This window comes from Andrographis paniculata, unplaced genomic scaffold (genome assembly GCF_009805555.1).
Source record: "Andrographis paniculata isolate CXL003 unplaced genomic scaffold, ASM980555v1 Contig60END, whole genome shotgun sequence".
Classification (NCBI taxonomy): domain Eukaryota; kingdom Viridiplantae; phylum Streptophyta; class Magnoliopsida; order Lamiales; family Acanthaceae; genus Andrographis; species Andrographis paniculata.
In genome coordinates this window covers 867,646-888,144 of record NW_026137596.1, presented here as the reverse complement: position 1 = coordinate 888,144, position 20,499 = coordinate 867,646, and the positions used below count along the sequence as shown (strand labels likewise).

The 20,499-nt window shown below is 38.7% G+C and overlaps 3 protein-coding genes and 1 pseudogene across 11 annotated transcripts; 3 read left to right on the top strand and 1 right to left on the bottom strand.

Annotated features, from left to right (window-relative positions):
- Positions 1–369: 369 nt before the first annotated feature.
- LOC127259695 (uncharacterized) lies at positions 370–1,999 on the top strand. Of its 7 annotated transcripts, none has more exons than XM_051287221.1 (6): positions 370–504; positions 634–753; positions 1,152–1,192; positions 1,358–1,431; positions 1,517–1,643; positions 1,715–1,999. In XM_051287221.1, exons 3-6 carry the CDS (start codon positions 1,190–1,192, stop codon positions 1,997–1,999), a joined length of 489 nt encoding a protein of 162 aa, XP_051143178.1. In that variant the 5' UTR covers positions 370–504; positions 634–753; positions 1,152–1,189. The 7 variants fall into 7 exon arrangements, with proteins under 7 accessions (XP_051143178.1, XP_051143182.1, XP_051143181.1 ...); XM_051287225.1 differs by having other exon boundaries at positions 1,342–1,431; XM_051287224.1 differs by having other exon boundaries at positions 1,310–1,431.
- On the top strand, positions 1,898–11,522 carry LOC127259692 (uncharacterized; annotated as a pseudogene).
- Positions 11,509–14,498, top strand: LOC127259694 (ferric reduction oxidase 2-like). 2 transcript variants are annotated; one of them, XM_051287218.1, is made up of 9 exons: positions 11,509–11,657; positions 11,850–11,951; positions 12,058–12,157; positions 12,242–12,430; positions 12,517–12,751; positions 12,817–13,144; positions 13,224–13,467; positions 13,558–14,267; positions 14,359–14,498. In XM_051287218.1, the coding sequence occupies exons 1-9, from the start codon at positions 11,531–11,533 to the stop codon at positions 14,496–14,498; spliced, it is 2,175 nt and encodes a 724-aa protein (XP_051143175.1). In that variant the 5' UTR covers positions 11,509–11,530. The 2 variants fall into 2 exon arrangements, with proteins under 2 accessions (XP_051143175.1, XP_051143176.1); XM_051287219.1 differs by lacking the exon at positions 11,509–11,657 and having other exon boundaries at positions 11,744–11,951; positions 12,058–12,141; positions 12,208–12,430.
- Positions 14,499–14,553: 55 nt separating this feature from the next.
- On the bottom strand, positions 14,554–19,293 carry LOC127259693 (uncharacterized). Of its 2 annotated transcripts, none has more exons than XM_051287216.1 (5): positions 18,974–19,293; positions 18,172–18,346; positions 17,242–18,082; positions 16,273–17,110; positions 14,554–15,915 (listed from the first exon to the last, which is right to left on the bottom strand). In XM_051287216.1, the coding sequence occupies exons 2-5, from the start codon at positions 18,343–18,345 to the stop codon at positions 14,919–14,921; spliced, it is 2,850 nt and encodes a 949-aa protein (XP_051143173.1). In that variant the 5' UTR covers position 18,346; positions 18,974–19,293; the 3' UTR covers positions 14,554–14,918. The 2 variants fall into 2 exon arrangements, with proteins under 2 accessions (XP_051143173.1, XP_051143174.1); XM_051287217.1 differs by having other exon boundaries at positions 18,172–18,311.
- Between the last annotated feature and the right edge of the window lie 1,206 nt (positions 19,294–20,499).

Genomic DNA, 20,499 nt, shown 5'->3' with positions numbered 1-20,499 from the left:
AATAAAATAATAATTTTTACCCAACATTATCGTTACAAAATTCAAATCTTCAAACAAACACAATTTAAAAATTCATATTTCAAAAGATTCCCCAAAATTCAAATCCAAAATTCAATCGTGCACCTTAAAAATACTGAACCTTACATTTTAAGCATATACAATCAGCATTTTTGTTCTAAATTTCTCACAAATACGAATAGCTTTCCCATTAGTCAGGTAAAATTTTGAGGGTGTAGGAAGGTTTTAAAGAAAAATTAAAATTTAAAAAATATAATAAGACTATATAAAAAAAAATAATAATAAAAATAATTAATGGCGTTTTGTATGACTGACTGTTTGGGCTTATTAGGCCTAATACTTTAGTTGGGCTATTTTCATACTTCTGCAATTTGAACCAGTGGCCGCTCTATTTGTACTTCTCTAGAATCGTTGCCTTCTCTAGTACATTCGTCGACGATTTTGATCGGATTGGAAGTTTGCCGTCGACAGTACTCGCAGTAGTAGGTCTCTCTCTCTCTTTGAAGCTGTGAAACTTTCTTGGCGTTTTATTTCTATGTTGGCCGTTCTTTTCGGCCTTCCATTTTCGGAGTTGTTCGGGGGACTCTAGGGTTTAATCTCATTTCTGTATTTCAGTTGAGGTGCGACTGCGTTACGCTGCAATCGTTAACTTGAAATAAGGTGGAAAATCTGAGCTTAAAGAAATTCCTGTTGAAGATTGAAGAGGCACGACACGGATGGTGACCAAAGTTGCAGGTAATTTTGCTGATATTTGAATTGTGAAATATAGAGCTTTTGTGAATTATGTCGCCTGAAGTTTAAAGTATTTGTATGTCTGTTATACGTAAATCGAATGAGAAATTTGTGATTGTTGGAAAACCTAGGGCATGGTGGATTTGTCATGGTTTTAATGGTGTTTACATTAGGCTTTCGACCACTTCCTTGGTTAGGAAGAACACCTCTGTGCTTTATTTTGTTTATAACATTGATCATTGATAAATGTGATTCTTAAAATGTTGGTGCAAGTATAGTATCTTTAAGCATCAAATATTCTGTGTTCATGTTCGTTGCTAAGTTTTAGTTAACTGTTTAGATTTATATTCAACCATTATCGATTAAACAATGTAGGATTGATGTTGGAATTTTTATTGCAGATTGACTGATAATCAACAGGACTCTGAACCAGTATACCATGGTAGTTTCCATTGTTTTATCTTTTCTATTCATTTTATTGATATGTCGACAAGAGCCCTCATTATATTTAACTAAATCGAAAAAGGTTCTTATCTTCGGATTCCACTCACTACTACAGACGCGAGGTTTATGATCCATAATCAAGTTCAGAAAACTCTCTTTGCAGGACTCCAATAGCAGCAGCGACGACAAGATAGAAAGCAGACTATACATTGGCAATCTCGATCTAAGAATATCCGAGTAAGGCAACACAATTCTCGCAAAACATATACTATTACTTTGGTTATTCACATTTTTAACCAAATCTATCCTTAAATCTTCACAGGGCTGCTCTGATTAAAATGTTTTCCCCTTACGGAAAGATAATATCCGAGGATTTCTTGTGGCACACACGTGGCCCGAAACGTGGTGAGCCACGCGGCTATGCTTTCATCCAGTTCAGCACTAAAGAGGTAAATTGCTCATTTTCTGATCTCTCGATGCATTATAAATTCCTGATTCCTGTTTTAAAGTGAGCACGCAGGAAGCTATACTAGCCAAGGAGAAGATGCACGGGAGAATGGCGTCTGGACGCCCTTTAGTCGTCCGGCTTGCCAGCGAGAAATACCCTGCCGAGCAACCGGCGAACTCTTACAAGAACGCCGGCGAAGGACACCGATCTGGCCTTTCTTCCTCTGGCAGCGGACAAACTAGTCGAACTGCTAAAATTGCTGCAATAAAGAACAAGTTAAGAGCCATGGAGGAAGAGGGCTCCAACAATTCGAAAAAACAGAAGCAATCCGGCGGCGAAGCGGGCTCCGGTGACTGAGAATCCTTCAGCATATGCCTGAAAGAGATGTATATTTACAATTACCCCATCTCTGTCTTTTCTTGATCTAACGATTGAATTTTTATGGGACTTGCAGAATGGTTGATCTTTCTTGCATCTCTTTGCTGTTGTTTTTCGTCTGATTGTGTTTGTATATTTGTAATGAAGCATCGAATTCGCAGATTTTGGTACTAATTTATTTGCATAATTGCCAAAATAAAGAATATGACGTAACGTATTCTGTTTGTTTATTAGTACATGTGGAGAGAAGTGATCATTTTCATGATTTCAAGGATTGAATCTCTGCACTGCGAGATCTTTTTCCACCGATAAACTGAACGGCGCCGCCGGAGGTGTTACGAATGGCCGTAAATAGCCTCCTCCTCCACCCCACCAACTGCCTTCCGCCGCCGGCGCAGCGGCGTTTCTTCACTTCACAGAATCCCCATACTTCCTTCCACTTTCAGATTCCGACTAACCGTTGCCCGTTATTTCAAAACTCCTCGCCATTAACTCCGCTCATCGCGAAAAGGCTCCTCGAGACTTCCGGCGATTCAGCTCGAAGCGTAATCACCAGGTCGCAATTGAGCTTTCCGATAATTTCTCCGGAGGATCAATGGGGCACCTGGACTGCTCTTTTCGCCACCGGCGCATTCGGCATTTGGTAAGTACACTCTCTGATTTTAGGGAAAACTGTAAAATTAGGGTTAATCGATTGATTCCATCGTTGGTTGTTTTGTACACAGGTCGGAGAAAACCAAAATTGGGAGCGCATTGAGCGGCGCATTGGTGAGTACACTGGTAGGACTCGCCGCCAGTAATTTGGGAATCATAGCAAATGAAGCTCCGGCCTACAAAGTTGTATTGGAGTTTCTGTTGCCATTGGCAGTTCCTTTGCTGCTCTACAGGGCTGATATGCGCCGAATTATACAGTCGACGGGGGCGCTGCTATTAGCTTTCTTAGTTGGCTCAGGTACAGACATTTTCGAATATACATTTTTAGTTTTCTACACTGCCATTGTCCCTGTTCTTGAGATATGGATTCGAATTTCGCACTTTGGTTTATCCATCCTCTCCTACTTCGCGGTTATGCAACAGTTGCAACAACAGTCGGCACTGCTGTGGCTTTCTTTGTGGTGCCTATGCGATCGCTCGGTTCGGATGCTTGGAAAATTGCAGCTGCTCTGATGGGAAGGCATATCGGGGGAGGTAATGCGAAAGTAGATAGCCTTACTTTTTGTCCACATACATGCCATCAAATCATAGGACTTGAATGACTAATTTATGACATTGACTTGCAGCCGATAGATTGTTCTTGTCATTGTTCTTGTCTAACTGAAAAAAACAACAAGATAATGTTCCACGTTGATCTGTTTCTGCCTTCTTGACTAGATTGAGTTCTTGTCATTGCTCATGGATGAAGATAAGTTTAGATGTGTTTTTAAATTAATAAGAAGCTTTGGATGTGGCACTTTTTTATAAAGTCCGAAAACATAAGTAAACGTAGTGTTTGATCTTTAAACCTTAACATTCAAATCTACCGTGTAGCTGTCAATTACGTTGCCATATCTGATGCTCTTGAAGTCTCGCCTTCAGTCTTAGCCGCCGGCCTAGCTGCAGATAATGTTATATGTGCTGTATATTTCGCCACACTGTTTGCTTTGGCATCTAAAGTTCCGGCTGAGCCCTCTTCGTCAACAACAGGTGTCTGTACTCTTCTACTGCCATTAGAACATTCCAGACTTTCAATATTGTCAATGATTCGAACTTGGCTGATACAGGACTCAATGAGGAGTCGAAATTCAACAGCAAGCTACCAGTTCTCCCGACTGCCACAGCCATTGCACTATCCTTCTTTATATGCAAAACCGGGAGTTATCTTACAAAATATTTCGGAATTCAAGGAGGCAATCTTCCCGTTGTCACAGCTATCGTTGTCATTCTGGCAACCGTCTTCCCAAATCAGTTTGCATACCTTGCGCCCTCTGGTGAAGCTGTAGCGCTAATCTTAATGCAGGTTAGCACTCATCCACTTACATTGGCACTTGATCATAATAATTATAGTTTCGCAAAAATTGTGTTCATTTCAATTAGGGCCTCAAAATCACCATTAGTGGTGTGTTAAAACCTTACCTATGGCTTCCGTTCTTGATTTTAGAGACTTATTAAATCTTTTTAACTTAGAAATGTACCTTTGTTTGGATCCAAAATTCATGAATTATTTATGGAGTTGGGAAGCAGATATTCTTTGGTGTTATTGGGGCGAACGGGAGCATTAGGAACGTGGTGAATACAGCGCCGAGCATCTTCCTGTTTGCTCTAGTCCAGATTGGAGTTCATCTTGCAGTGATTCTTGGATTGGGGAAGTTGTTGGGGTTCGACCTCAAATTACTGCTGATTGCATCGAACGCCAACGTGGGAGGTCCGACAACAGCCGGCGGCATGGCGACGGCCAAAGGATGGGAGTCTATGGTGATTCCTGGGATTCTTGCGGGCATATTTGGCATCGCCATTGCCACATTTCTTGGCATTGCTTTTGGAAAAGCTGTTCTCAGATTCATGTGAGTTTGCAGCTTTGCTTTGCTTTGCTTTCTATGCAACTTCTCTAGCTATGTCTATGTCATGCACTCTGTTCTTATAAGAAACAACAATTTAGATTTGCTCAGGGGGTGTGTTTTGGATTTCTAATTTGGATTTTTAATAATAATTTTTTTTTGGAAATAACTGTACATGCCCACTATATGTGATATTTGATTCAAAATAAAAATTAAATTACACAATATTTATACAGGACATAAAATATTTTAAATATTTTTTTAATAAAATAAATAAATAAAGAATTGCTAATGTTTTTAATGTAACTGATTTTTAGTTATTTAATGTTTTTAATCTTCTCAACTCACTACTCTTTACAATTTATTGGGTCTTGATAAAAAATTTGTTGTTTTTTTCAATAAAATGTTGTATCAAAATATTATTAGTTAAGATTAGAATTAGCACATGATCGCGTCGGGTGTGCTATTACGTGGATTTTGACTTTTGAATTTGAATTGAAATTGGGTTAATCATATGTACCATTTAATTACTTTCTTATATTACATTCAAATGTTCCTAATTTTTACTTTCTTATATTACATTCAAATGTTCCTAATTTTTACGTGAATTATAAATATTATTGTTTTATATAAATAAAATATAAATAACAAAATACTAGTATTATTTATTAATGTAGTAAATAAATAAAGAAAAAATAATAAATATTATTATTTACTATTTTTGTTAATTCATATTTATAAAACTCATATCACATTCAAATTGTTCTTATTTTTTTATTTTTATGCTCAACTCAAATAAAATTATTTTTTAAAAATAAGACCAAAATCCAAAAAGCTTTTCATTGCTCCCCTCCCATGGCCATGGCTGCCTCTGCTCTGCCGGCTGTGCTTCCCCTAATCACCATCTTCTTCATCGTCATCGTCGTCTTCGTATTCTTCTCCGCGCCGTACGAATAGAGTCGGCGATGGCGGAAGGTCCCCGCGCAGGCTTCCTTCAAATGCTGCTCGTCGTCTACCACTATACGGTAACCGACATTTCAACGTCTCCTCAACGCTCAAATCTAATTTAAATGCCTCGCCATTGGTTTCCACGGACGATCACTGGGGCGTATGGACCGCTCTCATGGCTACCGGCAGCTTTGGTCTCTGGTAATTATGTATTAATCGAAATATATTTTCCTCTGCTTCACTTCACTGCCCTTGCTTGAGTTGAGCGCTTACACGTAATTAAGCTTCACGTTTCAGAATTAGGGTTTAGTAGGTCATTGAATTGGTTATATGCAACAAATTAAATTCGACAAGTACATAAGTATTATATCGATCTGTATAATTGGCATTGGCATTGGGATGGCAATGACATTGATATTTGATAGAGTGAATTGAAATTGAATTAGGTCGTCGGAGAAGACAAAAATTGGGAGTATGGTTAGTGCACCACTAGTGAGTATTTTGGTGGGGCTTGCGGCGAGCAATTTGGGGATAATTCCGAATGAGGCGCCGGCGTACTCGATTGTGTTCAAGTATCTGCTGCCATTAACGATACCATTGCTGCTCTATAAAGCTGATTTGCGACAAGTGGTACAGACTTCGGGTTCTTTGTTCTTGGCCTTCTTGTTAGGATCAGGTTAGCTACCCTACCCTACGCTACCCTACTTTTTAGTTTCTTTAAATATAATGATATATTTTAATTTTATTTTAAATTTTATAATTTATAATTTTTTAAATTTTAATTATAATTAAATTATTTATTATTTTAATTTTATTTTATATTATTTTTTATATTATAATTATTTTTATTGATATATTTTCTAATTAATTACCAATTATATTTACATAAATTCTCGTATTAACGTGAACAATTTATATTTTATATTTACTAATTATTTTATATTTATTGCGACGGTGCTCTCTTCTTCACGTCTCTCCGTCCTTTTCTTTCTTCTTTCTCTTCTTCCTCGCGTTTTCACCTGGCATTTTTTCTCCTTTTTTTTTTTTGTTTCTTTCTTCCTCTACTTAAGTTCACTTCATTCCTCACTCTACCTTACACAAACGTTGTTATATATATATATATATATATATATATATAAATCTCCATCTTGAGCCGTGCAGCAATCAATTATGTTGCAATATGTGGTGCACTCCAAGTTTCTCCCTCAGTCTTTGCTGCGGGTGTAGCAGCAGACAATGTCATTAGTGCTCTCTACTCTATTCTCTTATTCGCCTTGGCCTCATAAATACCTTCAGAACCTGCAAAACCATCTGCAGGTATGTGAAATTTCAAGGATCTATCAAAATTTGTGGTTTTTCGTGTTTAAATTTCCTTTTCCTAACCAGTGAAGCTATTTGATGCAGCAAATTCATTGAATCTTCTGGAGTTCAACAGGAGCAAATCTGTATTACAGATTGGTGCTGCACTTGCTGTATTCTTCACTATGTGCAAAGCTGGAACTTCCCTCTCCAAAATATTTGCAATTCAAGGAGGTGAACTACCTATAATTACAGCAATTGTCGTCGTTTTAGCAACGTTGTTCTCAAGTTACTTCCGGCACTTGGCACCTGCTGGTGATGCTTTTTCCATAGTAATAATGCAGATAATCAAATGCCTTAGTATATGTTCTAATAATATGGAAATTATAATCTTCCATGGTGACTCAATTCTCTTGCAAACAGGTGTTCTTTGCTGTTCTTGGCGCCAGTGGCAGCCTCTGGAACATAATCAACACAACTCCCAGTATTTTCTTATTTGCTCTAGTCCAAGTCACAGTTCATCTTATCATAGTACTTGGCCTAGGAAAGCTACTTAGGATTGATCAGAAGCTAATCTTAATAGCGTCGAATGCAAACATCAGTGGCCTTACAACAGCTTGTGCAATGGCCACTGCAAAAGGCTGGAGCTCCATTGTTGTACCAGGTATTCTTGTCAGGATATTTGGGATATCAATCGCAACATTTCTTGGCATTGGATTTGAAATTCTAGTTCTAAGATACATGTAAGAAACAAATTTCTCATCTTAGATTTGATTTCCTTTACATGCCTTTGTTTTCTTAGTATTTATTTAGCAAGAGAGCATATTTCTCATCAGTTCATCTATGTCCTAATTTGTTTGTAAAAATCTTTCTTATCTTGTAAAATACCTGTTTCTAATGATAGACCCTATTATACAAAAATTAATCGATCTTTTTTAGTTTGAGTAACAGCACACATCTTAAGTTCTTCATTTCAAGATTGTGTTATTTCATCTCATGTAGCTTATAAAGATATTCCCTTCATAGGCTTCGCGTATCATATACTACTACGTTTAGGTTAGAACCTCAACTTTCGGCTAAAGAATATGCGATAGTATCTGTCTAGTTGTAAGACCAGTTAAGGAAGATAACTACATCTTAGAACCTCAAAAACTATGTATTTGTATAGTTGTGGCAAATTCTTGTTAATTGTTTCTATCGACAAAAATATACATGTGATGGGATGTGTTCGTGAAAATACAAATGTCCTGTATACATATTTGCCTATGGAAACAGAAAAAAGCATAATATTTACAGACAACGAATATTCGAATAGAGCAGGACTACTTGACATAGCATAATTGACAAGGGGAATAATGTATACATCCATAATCAGCTGCTGAGGTATACTAATATGTACTGCCATGAGTGAAGCCACAAGTCAACTGTACTTGCATGGTACTATGGCAATAGATGTACTATAATGAAATGAGTAGTAGTAACACTTTGACTTTGAAGCTGGATCGAAGGAAAGGAATGTATGTACATTAGTAATTCATAGAGTTTGGACAATGCTGGATTGGTAATAAACACTATCTAACTTTGAACATTACTTCACTTTTTAAGCTTCTTGTTGTAACTTACGCCGGTTAATTAGACACCACGCGGCTCCTCCAGAGCGCAAGAGGTAACCTGAAGGAGACGGGAGCTTTTGACTTTGATATATTTTATAACAAGTGACTATGTGTCTCTGCTTATCGAGTACTTCAGAGCATCTATGGATTCACATTATCCATATCTATCTATATATATGTGTGTATGTGTAAGGGACTCATTGCACAGTACATGTTGAGTACAAGAAAACTTGGGAAGAAGAGCAGGAGATCTTCTTAGCATTGTTAGAAAATCGAAGATGAAATTCCGGGCAGTGTGGCAGATCTTCTTCTTGTTACTGTTTGTAGGTTACATTTTCGTATGGATTATGCTGCCTACTAAGATGTACAAGGATTCATGGACACCCAAGTTGAATCAAAGGCTCAACACGACATACTTCAGAGAACAAGGTAAATTCATTCGTTTCTTGTTTTAGCGTCGGTATTATACACAAATTCTTTAGCCCGTTTACTGCTTAAATTCCATGCTACAGGTACAAATCTCCTTCTCTTCAGTTTTCCAATAATCCTTCTTGCCACATTGGGATGTGTTTATCTGCATCTTCACAAGAAATCGAATACCCTGAGGTTTGGCCTTTTCTAACTACTGTTTTGTCCTAATGACACTTTGAGAATAACAGTTCATAAGCATCGATGAATTCTAATTCCTTATTGCAGTGGTAATAGCTTCTACCGTACCCTGAGACGTCCAGCTGCTGTAATGGCGCCGCTGGGAATCGTAAGCGTTGTCGAGCTCACATTTGCAGCCATGTTCATAGCTCTTCTGATCTGGTCCCTCGGAAATTACTTGTATGTTAGCTATAAGCACCTTCACATGCACACTCCTGGCGAAAAAGTGTAAGCATCAGTAATTCTAAGACCTCAAATTTGTTAAAATCGCCTGTTTTTGTAAAGAAAGGATCGATCATTACCATTAACAACTCGTCCTAACATTTGTTGTAGGTGGCAAGCAAAGTTCCGTAGCGTCGCCCTGAGGCTCGGATACATCGGAAACACCTGCTGGGCTTTTCTGTTTTTCCCGGTGACACGAGGATCGTCTATCTTGCCTTTGTTTGGCCTCACATCCGAGTCGAGCATCAAGTATCACATCTGGCTTGGCCACATTTCGACATTTCTTTTTGTTGCCCATAGTATCGGATTCATCGTCTACTGGTGGTCCATGACTCATCAAATGTACCTGGTACGCCAATGCTCTTTTCTTACATTCGTCTCGACTTCCATTTCCAATGTCTATTAAGAAACCATTCTCATTGCAGATGCTCCAATGGAGCAGTACATACCTATCCAACGTCGCTGGAGTCATCGCATTCGCGCTGTCCCTCGCGATGTGGCTAACGAGCTTGTACCGCGTCCGTAGGAAAATGTTCGAACTCTTCTTTTACACTCACCATCTCTACATTGTGTATGTGTTCTTCTACATGCTTCACGTCGGCGTCACCTACCTCTGCATGATCCTTCCCGGCATCTTCCTCTTCCTCATCGATCGGTATCTAAGATTCCTACAGTCGAGACAGAGGGTCAGGCTGCTCTCGACGAGCCTTTTACCCAACGGCTCCATGGAAATGACCTTCGCGAAGAATCCGGGTGAGTGAGCAACTATAACCAAGACTTGACTCTCTCTTTCAATTCAAAGCTAACGAAAAACAATTCTTCGAATTTCCTTTCCTTTCCTTACAGAGCTGTCTTATAATCCAACGAGTACGTTGTTCATCCATGTTCCGAGTGTATGCAAGCTTCAATGGCATCCGTTTACGATAATTTCCAGCAGTAGCTTGGAGAGGGACAAACTCAGCGTTATGATCAAAAGTCTCGGAGGTTGGACACGAAAGCTTCACGAACAACTTTCTTCTTCAAAGGATCATCTCCAAGTATCAATCGAAGGGCCTTATGGATCGCCATCGTCGCATTTCCTTAGGTAACTTCATTGCATCGATACACTCTCCTCAGCTCTTAATCGCTTGATACATGCTGATCGATGAGGTTAATATCTTTTTGTAGCCATGAGTCGTTGATAATGATTTGCGGAGGAAGCGGGATCACTCCTTTGATCTCAATCATACGCGAGATTGTGTTCAGAAGTACATTATCGAATGCAGAGGTTCCGAACGTCCTGCTCGTTGCCATCTTCAAGAACACAACCGATCTAGCCACGCTTGATCTCTTACTCCCCCTTTCTGGAGCTCCAATCGACACGTCCAAATTCAAACTGCAGATAGAAGCATACGTTACTCGGGAGCAAGAACAGCCTCTGGAGGATGCCAAGAAGCAAATCAAGACGAAACTATTCAAGCCATGTCCATCGGATATTCCGATATCTGCAGCTCTTGGTACGAATAGCTGGCTATGCCTCGGCGCGATAATCTCATCTTCCTTTGTCATGTTCTTGATCATGTTAGGATTCGTGACTCGTTACCATATCTATCCGGTCGAGAAGAAAGGGGAGAACTACCATTACAGCTACAAGATTCTTTGGGACATGTTCCTTGTCTGCCTGTCGGTATTTGTTGCGAGCAGTGGCATTATCTTGTGGCAAAAGAAGACAACATCTGCTGTAGTGGTGAAGCAAGTTGAGAATGTGGATCTCCCAACACCTACAACATCACCTTCTTCGTGGTTGTGCAGTTCATACCATGAAGAAGTCGAGAGCCTTCCCCTTCAGTCGCTTGTCGAGTCCACAAATGTGCATTTTGGCACGCGGCCTGATCTTAAGCGTATGTATTTTTTTCTTTTGGCTGAAAAGATATAAGCTTTTGAAACTTTTGATCGATCGATCGATATGGTTGGCAGAAATACTGTTGGATCGCGAGGAATCCGACGTGGGAGTGCTGGTTTGCGGGCCGGAGAGTATGAGGCATGATGTGGCGAAGATATGTGCATCTGGTTTGGCTAAGAAGCTGCATTTTGAGTCTATCAGCTTCAACTGGTGAAGATTTGAATCAAGTGTTGTTCTTCTGATTTGTCTCATGCATTTGTTGGTTTGTTCCTTGAGAATTTCCTGGTTTCACTTTCATATTTGCTGCTTCATGTCAAATTTGTGTTAATAAAGTAATACTATACAGTCTGCATCTACATACAACATGGAGTATTTTAGAATAGAAGATGATGCATGGAGCCCACAAATGCAAAATGGGGAAGAAAGGGCTGTGATGCATTGCATTGTCTTAATCTTACAACCAACCAGATCAACAGTCGATGAAATCAACAGTTAAGTTTTAATTTCAACTTAGACGGACAAAAAGAGGTATCTTGGCAAAATGTGTATTTAAGAGGAGCATAGAATTAGAAAGAACATGTTCCATAACAACATTGTAAGAAAAATGGCCACTAAAACATGGCAAATTAATAGTAACAGCATTCAACTTGCAATAAAGCTATTGATGCTGGTGATCCTCCTAGGGTACATTATGATCTGGATAATGATGCCCACAAATCTATTCTGGCTTCACTGGTTGCCTAATATTCGAGCGAAAACAGATTCGACTTATTTTGGACAAAAAGGTTCGATTCTTTCTATTCATCCATGTGTGTTTCGGAGGTGCAAGTTCTTAGTTCTTGACAATAATGTGTTTTCTGTTACTAAAATTCCTCAACTACACATATTCAGGTGCTAATATTCTAATCTACACTTTCCCGATCCTGTTTATCGCTATTTTGGGATGTCTATACCTTCATTTGGATAAGTACGGCGATGATACTGCAGAGAGGTGTGATTCTATACCATAAAATTAAACCACACGAGCATATGCACAAACACGTAGACACCTATTTATGCAGAACTTTATTAACAGAAAGCATTCATATCGTACCTCGTTGAGTCAGCCAGTTATTGTGAAGGGCCCTCTTGGTATTGTTTCCGGGATAGAAGTGTTCTTTCTGGTAGCTTTTGTGTCGCTCTTGGTATGGTCGATTTCTGCCTATATGTATCAAATGTTCAAGAATATCAGTAAAGAATCTGCTTCGAAGATGGAGGAGTCAGTGTAAGATGGTTTTATCTTCTCGAATTCTAATTATTGCAATTTTACACAAATCAGAAAAGAGATGCTGACCTGTTGGATGAAAATAGGTGGGAAGTAAGGCTAGAAAGTGTTGCTCTCCTGCTTGGCCTGGTCGGGAACATATGCTTGGCTTTCCTCTTCTTCCCGGTGGCACGTGGATCTTCAATCTTGAGACAAGTTGGCCTTACATCGGAATCCTCCATCAAGTACCACATTTGGCTTGGCCATACTGCTTTGGCACTCTTCACAGCGCACGGTCTGTGCTTCGTGGTATTTTGGGCATCTACACATCAGATTTCGGAGGTATATTATAAATTACACGGTGAAACATAGAAACAAGATTTAGCAATGATTTTGACAACTTACAGGTGCTGAAATGGGATAAAGTTGGGCCATCGAATGTGGCGGGAGAAGTAGCATTACTATCTGGAATAGCTATTTGGATCACGAGCCAGTCTCCTGTCAGGAGAAAGTTGTTCGAGCTCTTCTTTTACACCCATCATCTGTACCTTGTTTTCATCCTTTTCTTCATTTTCCATGTCAGCTTTTCTTATTCTTGCATCATGCTCCCCGGGTTCTACCTCTTCCTCATTGACCGGCTCCTAAGGTTCTTGCAGTCTCAACAAAGAGTTAGCTTGATCTCCGCTCGCACCTTACCTTGTAATGCAATAGAACTCAACTTCGCAAAAGATTCAAGTACGTTAACAAACAGTTTTATAACATGATTCTTGGACTGCAAATACTAATTTGACATTTTTACCTCTTCCTCCATCAGGGCTAACTTACAACCCGTCAAGCATTATCTTCATCAATGTAAAGAATGTCTCGAAGCTACAGTGGCATCCATTCACAGTTACATCAAACCACAAGACGGATCCTGATCAGCTCAGCGTTGTTGTCAAGTGTGAAGGAAGTTGGTCTAAGAAGCTTTACGAAATTCTTTCATCTCCAACACCAGCAGATCGTCTGGAAGTCTCCATAGAAGGCCCCTATTCACCTGCACCGAACACATATTTAAGGTTCCCTCATAATCAATCATTATAATTTGCTTGCTACTACCTTATATCTTTCCACTACTAACCAATCGAAACTATCATGCCAAATCGTAGGAGCCAAGCACTAGTAATGGTGAGCGGAGGTAGCGGTGTTACACCTTTCATATCAATCATCAGGGAACTCATTTATCTTTCAAACATGAATCATAAGATACCAAGATTACTCCTTGTGGCTGTTTTCAAGAAATCAGCTGACCTCTCAATGTTGGACTTCATCCTCCCATTATCCGGAACTTCTCAGGATGCTTCCCGATTGCAGTTACAAATAGTAGCCTACATTACCAGGGACAGAAGCCCCTCTACAGACAACCAGAAACTTCCCAGGAGCATTTTCTTTAAAGGAAGTGATTTAGAACAGCCAATTACATCAGTTTTAGGCCCAAACAGCTGGCTCTGGCTTGGAGCAATCATCTCATCCTCCTTCGTTATTTTTCTTCTTCTGCTTGCACTGGTTCATCGATACTACATATACCCTATTGATCACAACAGTAACCAGATATATTCACAGGCTGCAACATCAACAATCAGTTTAGTGTTTTTGTGTGTGTCTGTGATGATTACAGCAACTATTTCTTTTCTTTGGAACAAAAAACAATATAAGAGGATTACAAGGCAGATTCAAACCACAGAAACCCCAACTCCCACGGCAACTCCAGCAACAGAATCATGGCATTACATGGTAGATAGAGAACTAGAAAGTGTTCCACATCAATCATTCACAGAAGCAACTGAAGTGCATTATGGTAAAAGGCCTAATTTAAAGAGTAAGTAATCCATTGCATAAAATTTAAAGGTCCTGTATTTATACCTGCAGTGGTGAGCCGACAGAACACGTTTTATTTGTGTCTTCTGCAGATATTCTATCCGAGTGCAAGGAATCAAATGTCAGTGTGCTGGTCAGTGGCCCAAAGAAGATGAGACATGATGTAGCTGCAATATGTTCATCTAGTCTGGCCAAAAACTTGCATTATGAATGCTTCAGTTTTAACTGGTGAACTCAAAAGCAGCATATGAAGAAAAACCAGAGGATTTCATTTGCATTCTCAGAGATTCATGGATCATTTCTTACTTCATTACTGAAAGATTTCTCAGAAACTTGTCTTGACAATACAAATACTCATACCAATGGTCCAGAAAATTGACCAGATTTCTGTACGAGCATGGTGATTGACATATATTAACATATAAAAAATTTTGTATTTTCGGCAGTTCAGCAAATAACTGAGCTGTAAGAAAATTCCCAACCTACAAACATATTTGAAACACAAAAAGGCAGTGATGCTAAGAGGAAAACTGAACTTCAGTTTTCAGGGGCATCAGTAACTTCTACACCATGCTTTTTTGGCTGCCTTCAAGTTGCTTGTCTCAAAATTATTGGCAAATTACACCCAAACCGAAGGACATTTCAATTAGCATTAGGCATTTGGTCTTCTGTGCACCATCTCATCCCAGTCAGGACATCTCTTACTATCACAATTGGATTCTACCTTGCATTCCTTTCGACTATTCTTCATGACAGATAGTTTTTCAGACCGAAACATTGGTTTAAAGTACTCATCTGACTTCAATCGCCCAGAAGAACCAACAGCATGAAACCTCTGATTGTCCCTAAACACTGGTGATCTCATGTGCCTAGAATGGTTATTTGTGAAGGTATCATCATTATCCCATCGAAAACTGTGTTGCGGAGAAGAACGCCGACCCCTTGATTGGGGTAAGTATCCCTCCCCAAAATCAGGAGTAAAAGAAGGTTTTGTAAATGACGCCCTTCTTCTGTCCATCCAAGCCACAGATCTGAAATATGGAGACCTGCTGTCCCTTGTAGTACTCAAGATTTGATTCTTGTGCGAAGGCCATGGCCCAGGGGAAAGTGCTCTAGATTTGGAGCGAGATCTTCTGTGTGGAGGAATATGGACATGTTTACCAGAGTTTGGCAAAAAGTTCCGATCCTTTGCTGATGAACGTGAGAAATGAGTAGAGACATTGGCCTCATCAGGTAGAGATTCAAAATCTCTGTCAGCACGATGCAAGTAGTGAACCCTGCTTCTTCTATAGCCGCCAGCTTGGGCGGAGGGTACTCTTCTTTTCCTCGTACCAAAATAATCTTCACTCTCCTCCGGTGATCTCATGAAGGTCCTGTGCAGGTCTTCTGACATATAATAAGATGTTTCACCTTGGTCATGGAAACCCGGGCCACTCATCCTGTCCAAATTTCCAACCATATTCCTAGCTCTGTTGTAGTTATAACGCTCAGCTCCCTGGAAACTTGAGGAATATTGCCTTCTTGAATCCCTATATGCTGAGGAGCTACGCACTCCTCGTCTAGCATTAGTAGCAGGTCTAAATTCATCCAAAGGTTTGCCATGATAAGGACCCCTTTCGGTATGAGAATCCAAAACACTGAGACGTGATCTAGAGAACACAATAAAATAAATAAATACCATCAGATGCAGCATACATTAAGGGTGTGTTTGTTTCAAGGATTTTGGTGGACTTCTACTATTCACACAAATTTGTCCCGCAAAAAATATCAAATCAAACACCTATTTTTCATTTTTTATATTATACTAAAAATCAATTTTACATTCAAAACATCACATCAATTTATATTTATATCGTATCATGCAACTATTCCAATTCAAATTTTTTACTATTCAAATCTCAATCCGAAATCCAAGCCCTCAAATAAACACGCCCTAAGAGCCTTTCAAACATTACAGTGGTTATGATCAATGCACTAAGATGTAACTAAAGAATATTAATACAAACCTTTGTTCCTGGATAAAGGCATCCTTCCCATCAGTTGCATACAATGGTGACCATCCTCCAGCATGAGATTGAAGCCTTCCCCTGAGAGTTTTTGATGCACTTTCATACATTTCTGGCATGTCTCTTTTATCATTCAAATGCCTTCTTTTGAAGGAATCATCATTTTCCTTGATATTCATTTCCATAGGCTCCTCAGCTGTGGTGACAGAACCTACAGTTGATCCATTTCCAACCATCTCATTGTTTTTTGAATCATCTTTGTCAATATGCATCCTCAAATTCTGTTTAAATGTTTTGCTGTCTTTGGGTGATTTTTTGGAAACTGGGCTCCTTGCAGTATTCCCACAAGAACCATCAGAACCACCGTCAAGGACCGGAGAGTGATGGTAATCAACAGCATCAGAACCAACATCAGTTCTACCATCAGATTCATAGTCAACGCACTCAGATTCCAACTCATCTTTCTCCAAGGAAAACAATATTGAACCACGTAACTCTCCATCCTCATATGGAGAATCATACCCATCCTGACATTCAGTTGAACCGACACCATCAACTGCATGAAAATTATGATTGCGGGAAACATCAGAATCTCGCAGCCCATCAATAGAAGAACCTATCTTTCCGGTAGAGGAACTTGGATCACCACAATATTGTGTTGGAACAACAGGGTTTTCATATGAATCCAATGTCCTTGATCCTTCATTAGGAAGATTATCACCATCATGCTTGACATCAATTTCAGTTGATACTACATGCCCCATAAAATCAAAAGCCCCATCATTTTGAACCTTTGCATCAGAAGTTAGAACAGAAAGATCACCTTGAATAGTACCACCTGCGTCAAGAAAATTAGGATATTAGGTTGAGAAAAGCAACTCACTACGTTAAAATTGATTCGAGAATTATCAACATCATGTCCTCCAAAGATAGCAATGTCTAATGTAATCTTCAGAGAAGTCCTGGTACCTGGTGGTTCACAAGCCTCCCAAGAATCCTTCGAGTTTTTGCACTGCACATACTTCGCAGTTTCAGATATTTCCCAAGGTGGAATGCAATGTTCAACTGTATCTTGAGTTGTTGCTTGGATTACAGAATTTTGAACGTCACTACTTAGAACTAGATCTGGAATATCCTTTTTATTGTCGCTGTTAACAACTTCATCTGGGATCACATCTCCACCGATGTTCTCGGTAGCTTCATCAGACATCTCTTGCGTGGCATTAGAACAATCTTTCTTCATGTCTTCTTCAACATGCATATCATAATTTGAAGTGTTCCCAACAATGGATGCATCACATGGTTCACCCCAAGTCTCCATCGGCGTGTTTAAATCCCAATGCAGCCTGTTAACCCTCGGCATAGCCATCACATCCACTGATTTTCCAAGTGGGTTATGAGAAACAGTATCAGAGTTGCTCTGAATCAACAACCCATCAGCATTACGGCAAGTGGAACTCTCCGATTCACTTCTCTTTAAACCTGACTCACATTGTGCATTACCACTATCATCTTCTCGGCTGGCAGCAGATGCCAAAAGTTCAATGCCAGAGAAGTCCTCAACATTATTATATTCACCTCTCTTCAAACCTGGCTCACATTGTGCATTACCACTATCATCATCTCGACTGGCAGCAGCTGCCAAAAGTTCAATGCCGGAGAAGTCCTCAACATTATTATATTCATGTTCTGAACAGCCTGGAGGTGTCAATGTTTGAGGCAATGGAGGCTGTAGCAAATGTTTCCTTTTCTTGATTGGAACATTCCCCAATTTATCGGAGGTTGATTGTCCAATAGCAGCTTCTCCAAACTGTCACACAAAACCAATAAAACAAAAGTAAATAGGATATTGGCTATCGATACATCAATAATAATAACCACAATCAGATTATTAAATACCTTGTATAAATTAGACTCTGTAAAATCTCCAATTCTTCCAGGGAAGGAAAAGTTGCCCTCCTCCTCGGCAACACTTTTGATGCTTCTGGCCATTAGCTTCCTGGTCCGTCTTCCTCTCGGTACAACCGTCCAACTAAAATCTGGATTGGAGGAAGTAGTAACTTCAATACCCATTCTGCCAATCATATTTACATATATGAGCCAGACATCAATTAAGCATTTAGGTGATATCATCACATTACAATGTAGAAAGAAGATTCATTTCTTCATGGTCAAACGCAAATGAGTTTTCTCAAAATAGATCCTATACTGCTGCAGATTCTCCGTGTACTAGAATGAGTACGTAAGATTTAACATTATAGGCAGAAGACGTGCAAATCAAATCTCCAAAATCCCATTGCAAATCCAATTCAGGTCAAATAAGCGTTTTCGCATACTTTGCCGGAGAAAATCATGCTCCAAAAAGTAACAATAATCACATCTCCAAAACATCCAATCACGAACTCAAATCCAGATCAAAAGCCCCGGTATGGCTGTCTTAAAGTACAGATCTCAAGCTCATGAAGCACGTTCCTCAGTCTGAATATGGCGAAGACAACACAAATCCACAAACAAAAAAGTACAGATCTCAATCTCATGAAGCACGTTCCTCAGTCTGAATATGGCGAAGACAACACAAATCCACAAACAAAAAAGTACAGATCTCAATCTCATGAAGCACGTTCCTCAGTCTGAATATGGCGATGACAACAACACAGATCCACAAACAAAAATCATCAAAAAAAAATTAGGGTTCCTATACCTGTGTGCTTGATGATCCAAATAGTTCCTCCCGCAAAAAATTCTAGGTTTTGGTGGCCCAATCCAGAGATCCAAAATATAACAATTTCCCACCCGACAATGAGACTCACTGAAAACCTCAGGTCACTGGCAATCCTTCCTGCGCTCAAACGCTAATTCACAGGCCAACAATAATAAGAATCAGCCGCCTCGCTCCTTCAACCAAATCACGAAGATCGATGAAACGCTCCATAAAAATTCAAAATTCCCGGCGACAGCCCGCCGCCCGACGGTCTCTCGACTTCTGGAATTGGCTCCGTTCTGTCATTGGGAGGGCATCGATCTCAATTTATGGTCTGCACGTATCCCTAAAAAGTAGTGCGAAATGACGAAAACGCCCTTCGTTGCCCTAGATGTATTCCATTTCCACTTTGACAGCCAATTGCGGTGAACACTCTCTCCTCCAAAGTCGGCTCTGATTGCGTTGCGCCACGTCAGCAATTAGATCCAGCCGTGATCTGCAGCCATATGATTGCAATATTAATAATAATTTTTAAACATATATATATATATATACTTAGTCGAATATCCGTGCTAAGCGAAAAAAATTATAATTATATATTATATATATTTTTAATCTATATAAAAAAAATAATATCAATCAATTATACTATTCCGTCCAATTATAAAGTAAATATTTAATTTTGTAGTATTTTATTTTTATTTGGTAATTGAATATAAGATTATAATATAATAGTATTATTTAAAATAATTTTGAATACAAATTAAATTATATTTTAAAAATTTAATACTCTCTCCGTCCCTTGTCTTGTTTTTCCATTTTCGTCCGTCCTAAAAAATATTTAGGATTCCAACTTTATGGATGCGAAGAAAAAATATAATAAAATCAACAATTTAGAAAAAATCAAAAAAAATCAAAAAATTATAAATATATATATATAAAAATATTATCAATGAAGAAGAATAGCAAAAAAACTCAATATTATCATCAAGCGATGGTTGGACTGACGGTCGGGCCAACTACAGCTGACATGTTAACAAGGTTAGACATATATATATATATATATAAGCAAGATAAAGGGTTCTCCGAGGATACCTGCTAAGGTTCGTTTGGCGGCGAATGTTCCAAATTCGGGGAAGAGTGTCATGTCTATTTGGAATGAGATATTTGAGATTCCAACTTTATGGTTGTGCACAAAAAACACAATAAAATAAAAAATTTAGAAAAAACAAAAAAAATCTAAATATTATATATATAATATTAGTAATAAAGAAGAATAGCAAAACAACTTAATATTATAAATAAAAAATATATATATATAAAAAAGTATTTGGGATTCCAACTTTATGGCTGAAAATTTAAAGAAAAAAAAATCTAAAAATTATAAATATATATATATAAAATAAAACAACAATTCATTGTAAGTGCATCAATAATAATAAATTTTAATATTCTTATTCACACCATTTAGTCGCATTACCCTTCCCTCACATTTTTATATATATAGAAAAAAAAAATCAGTTTTC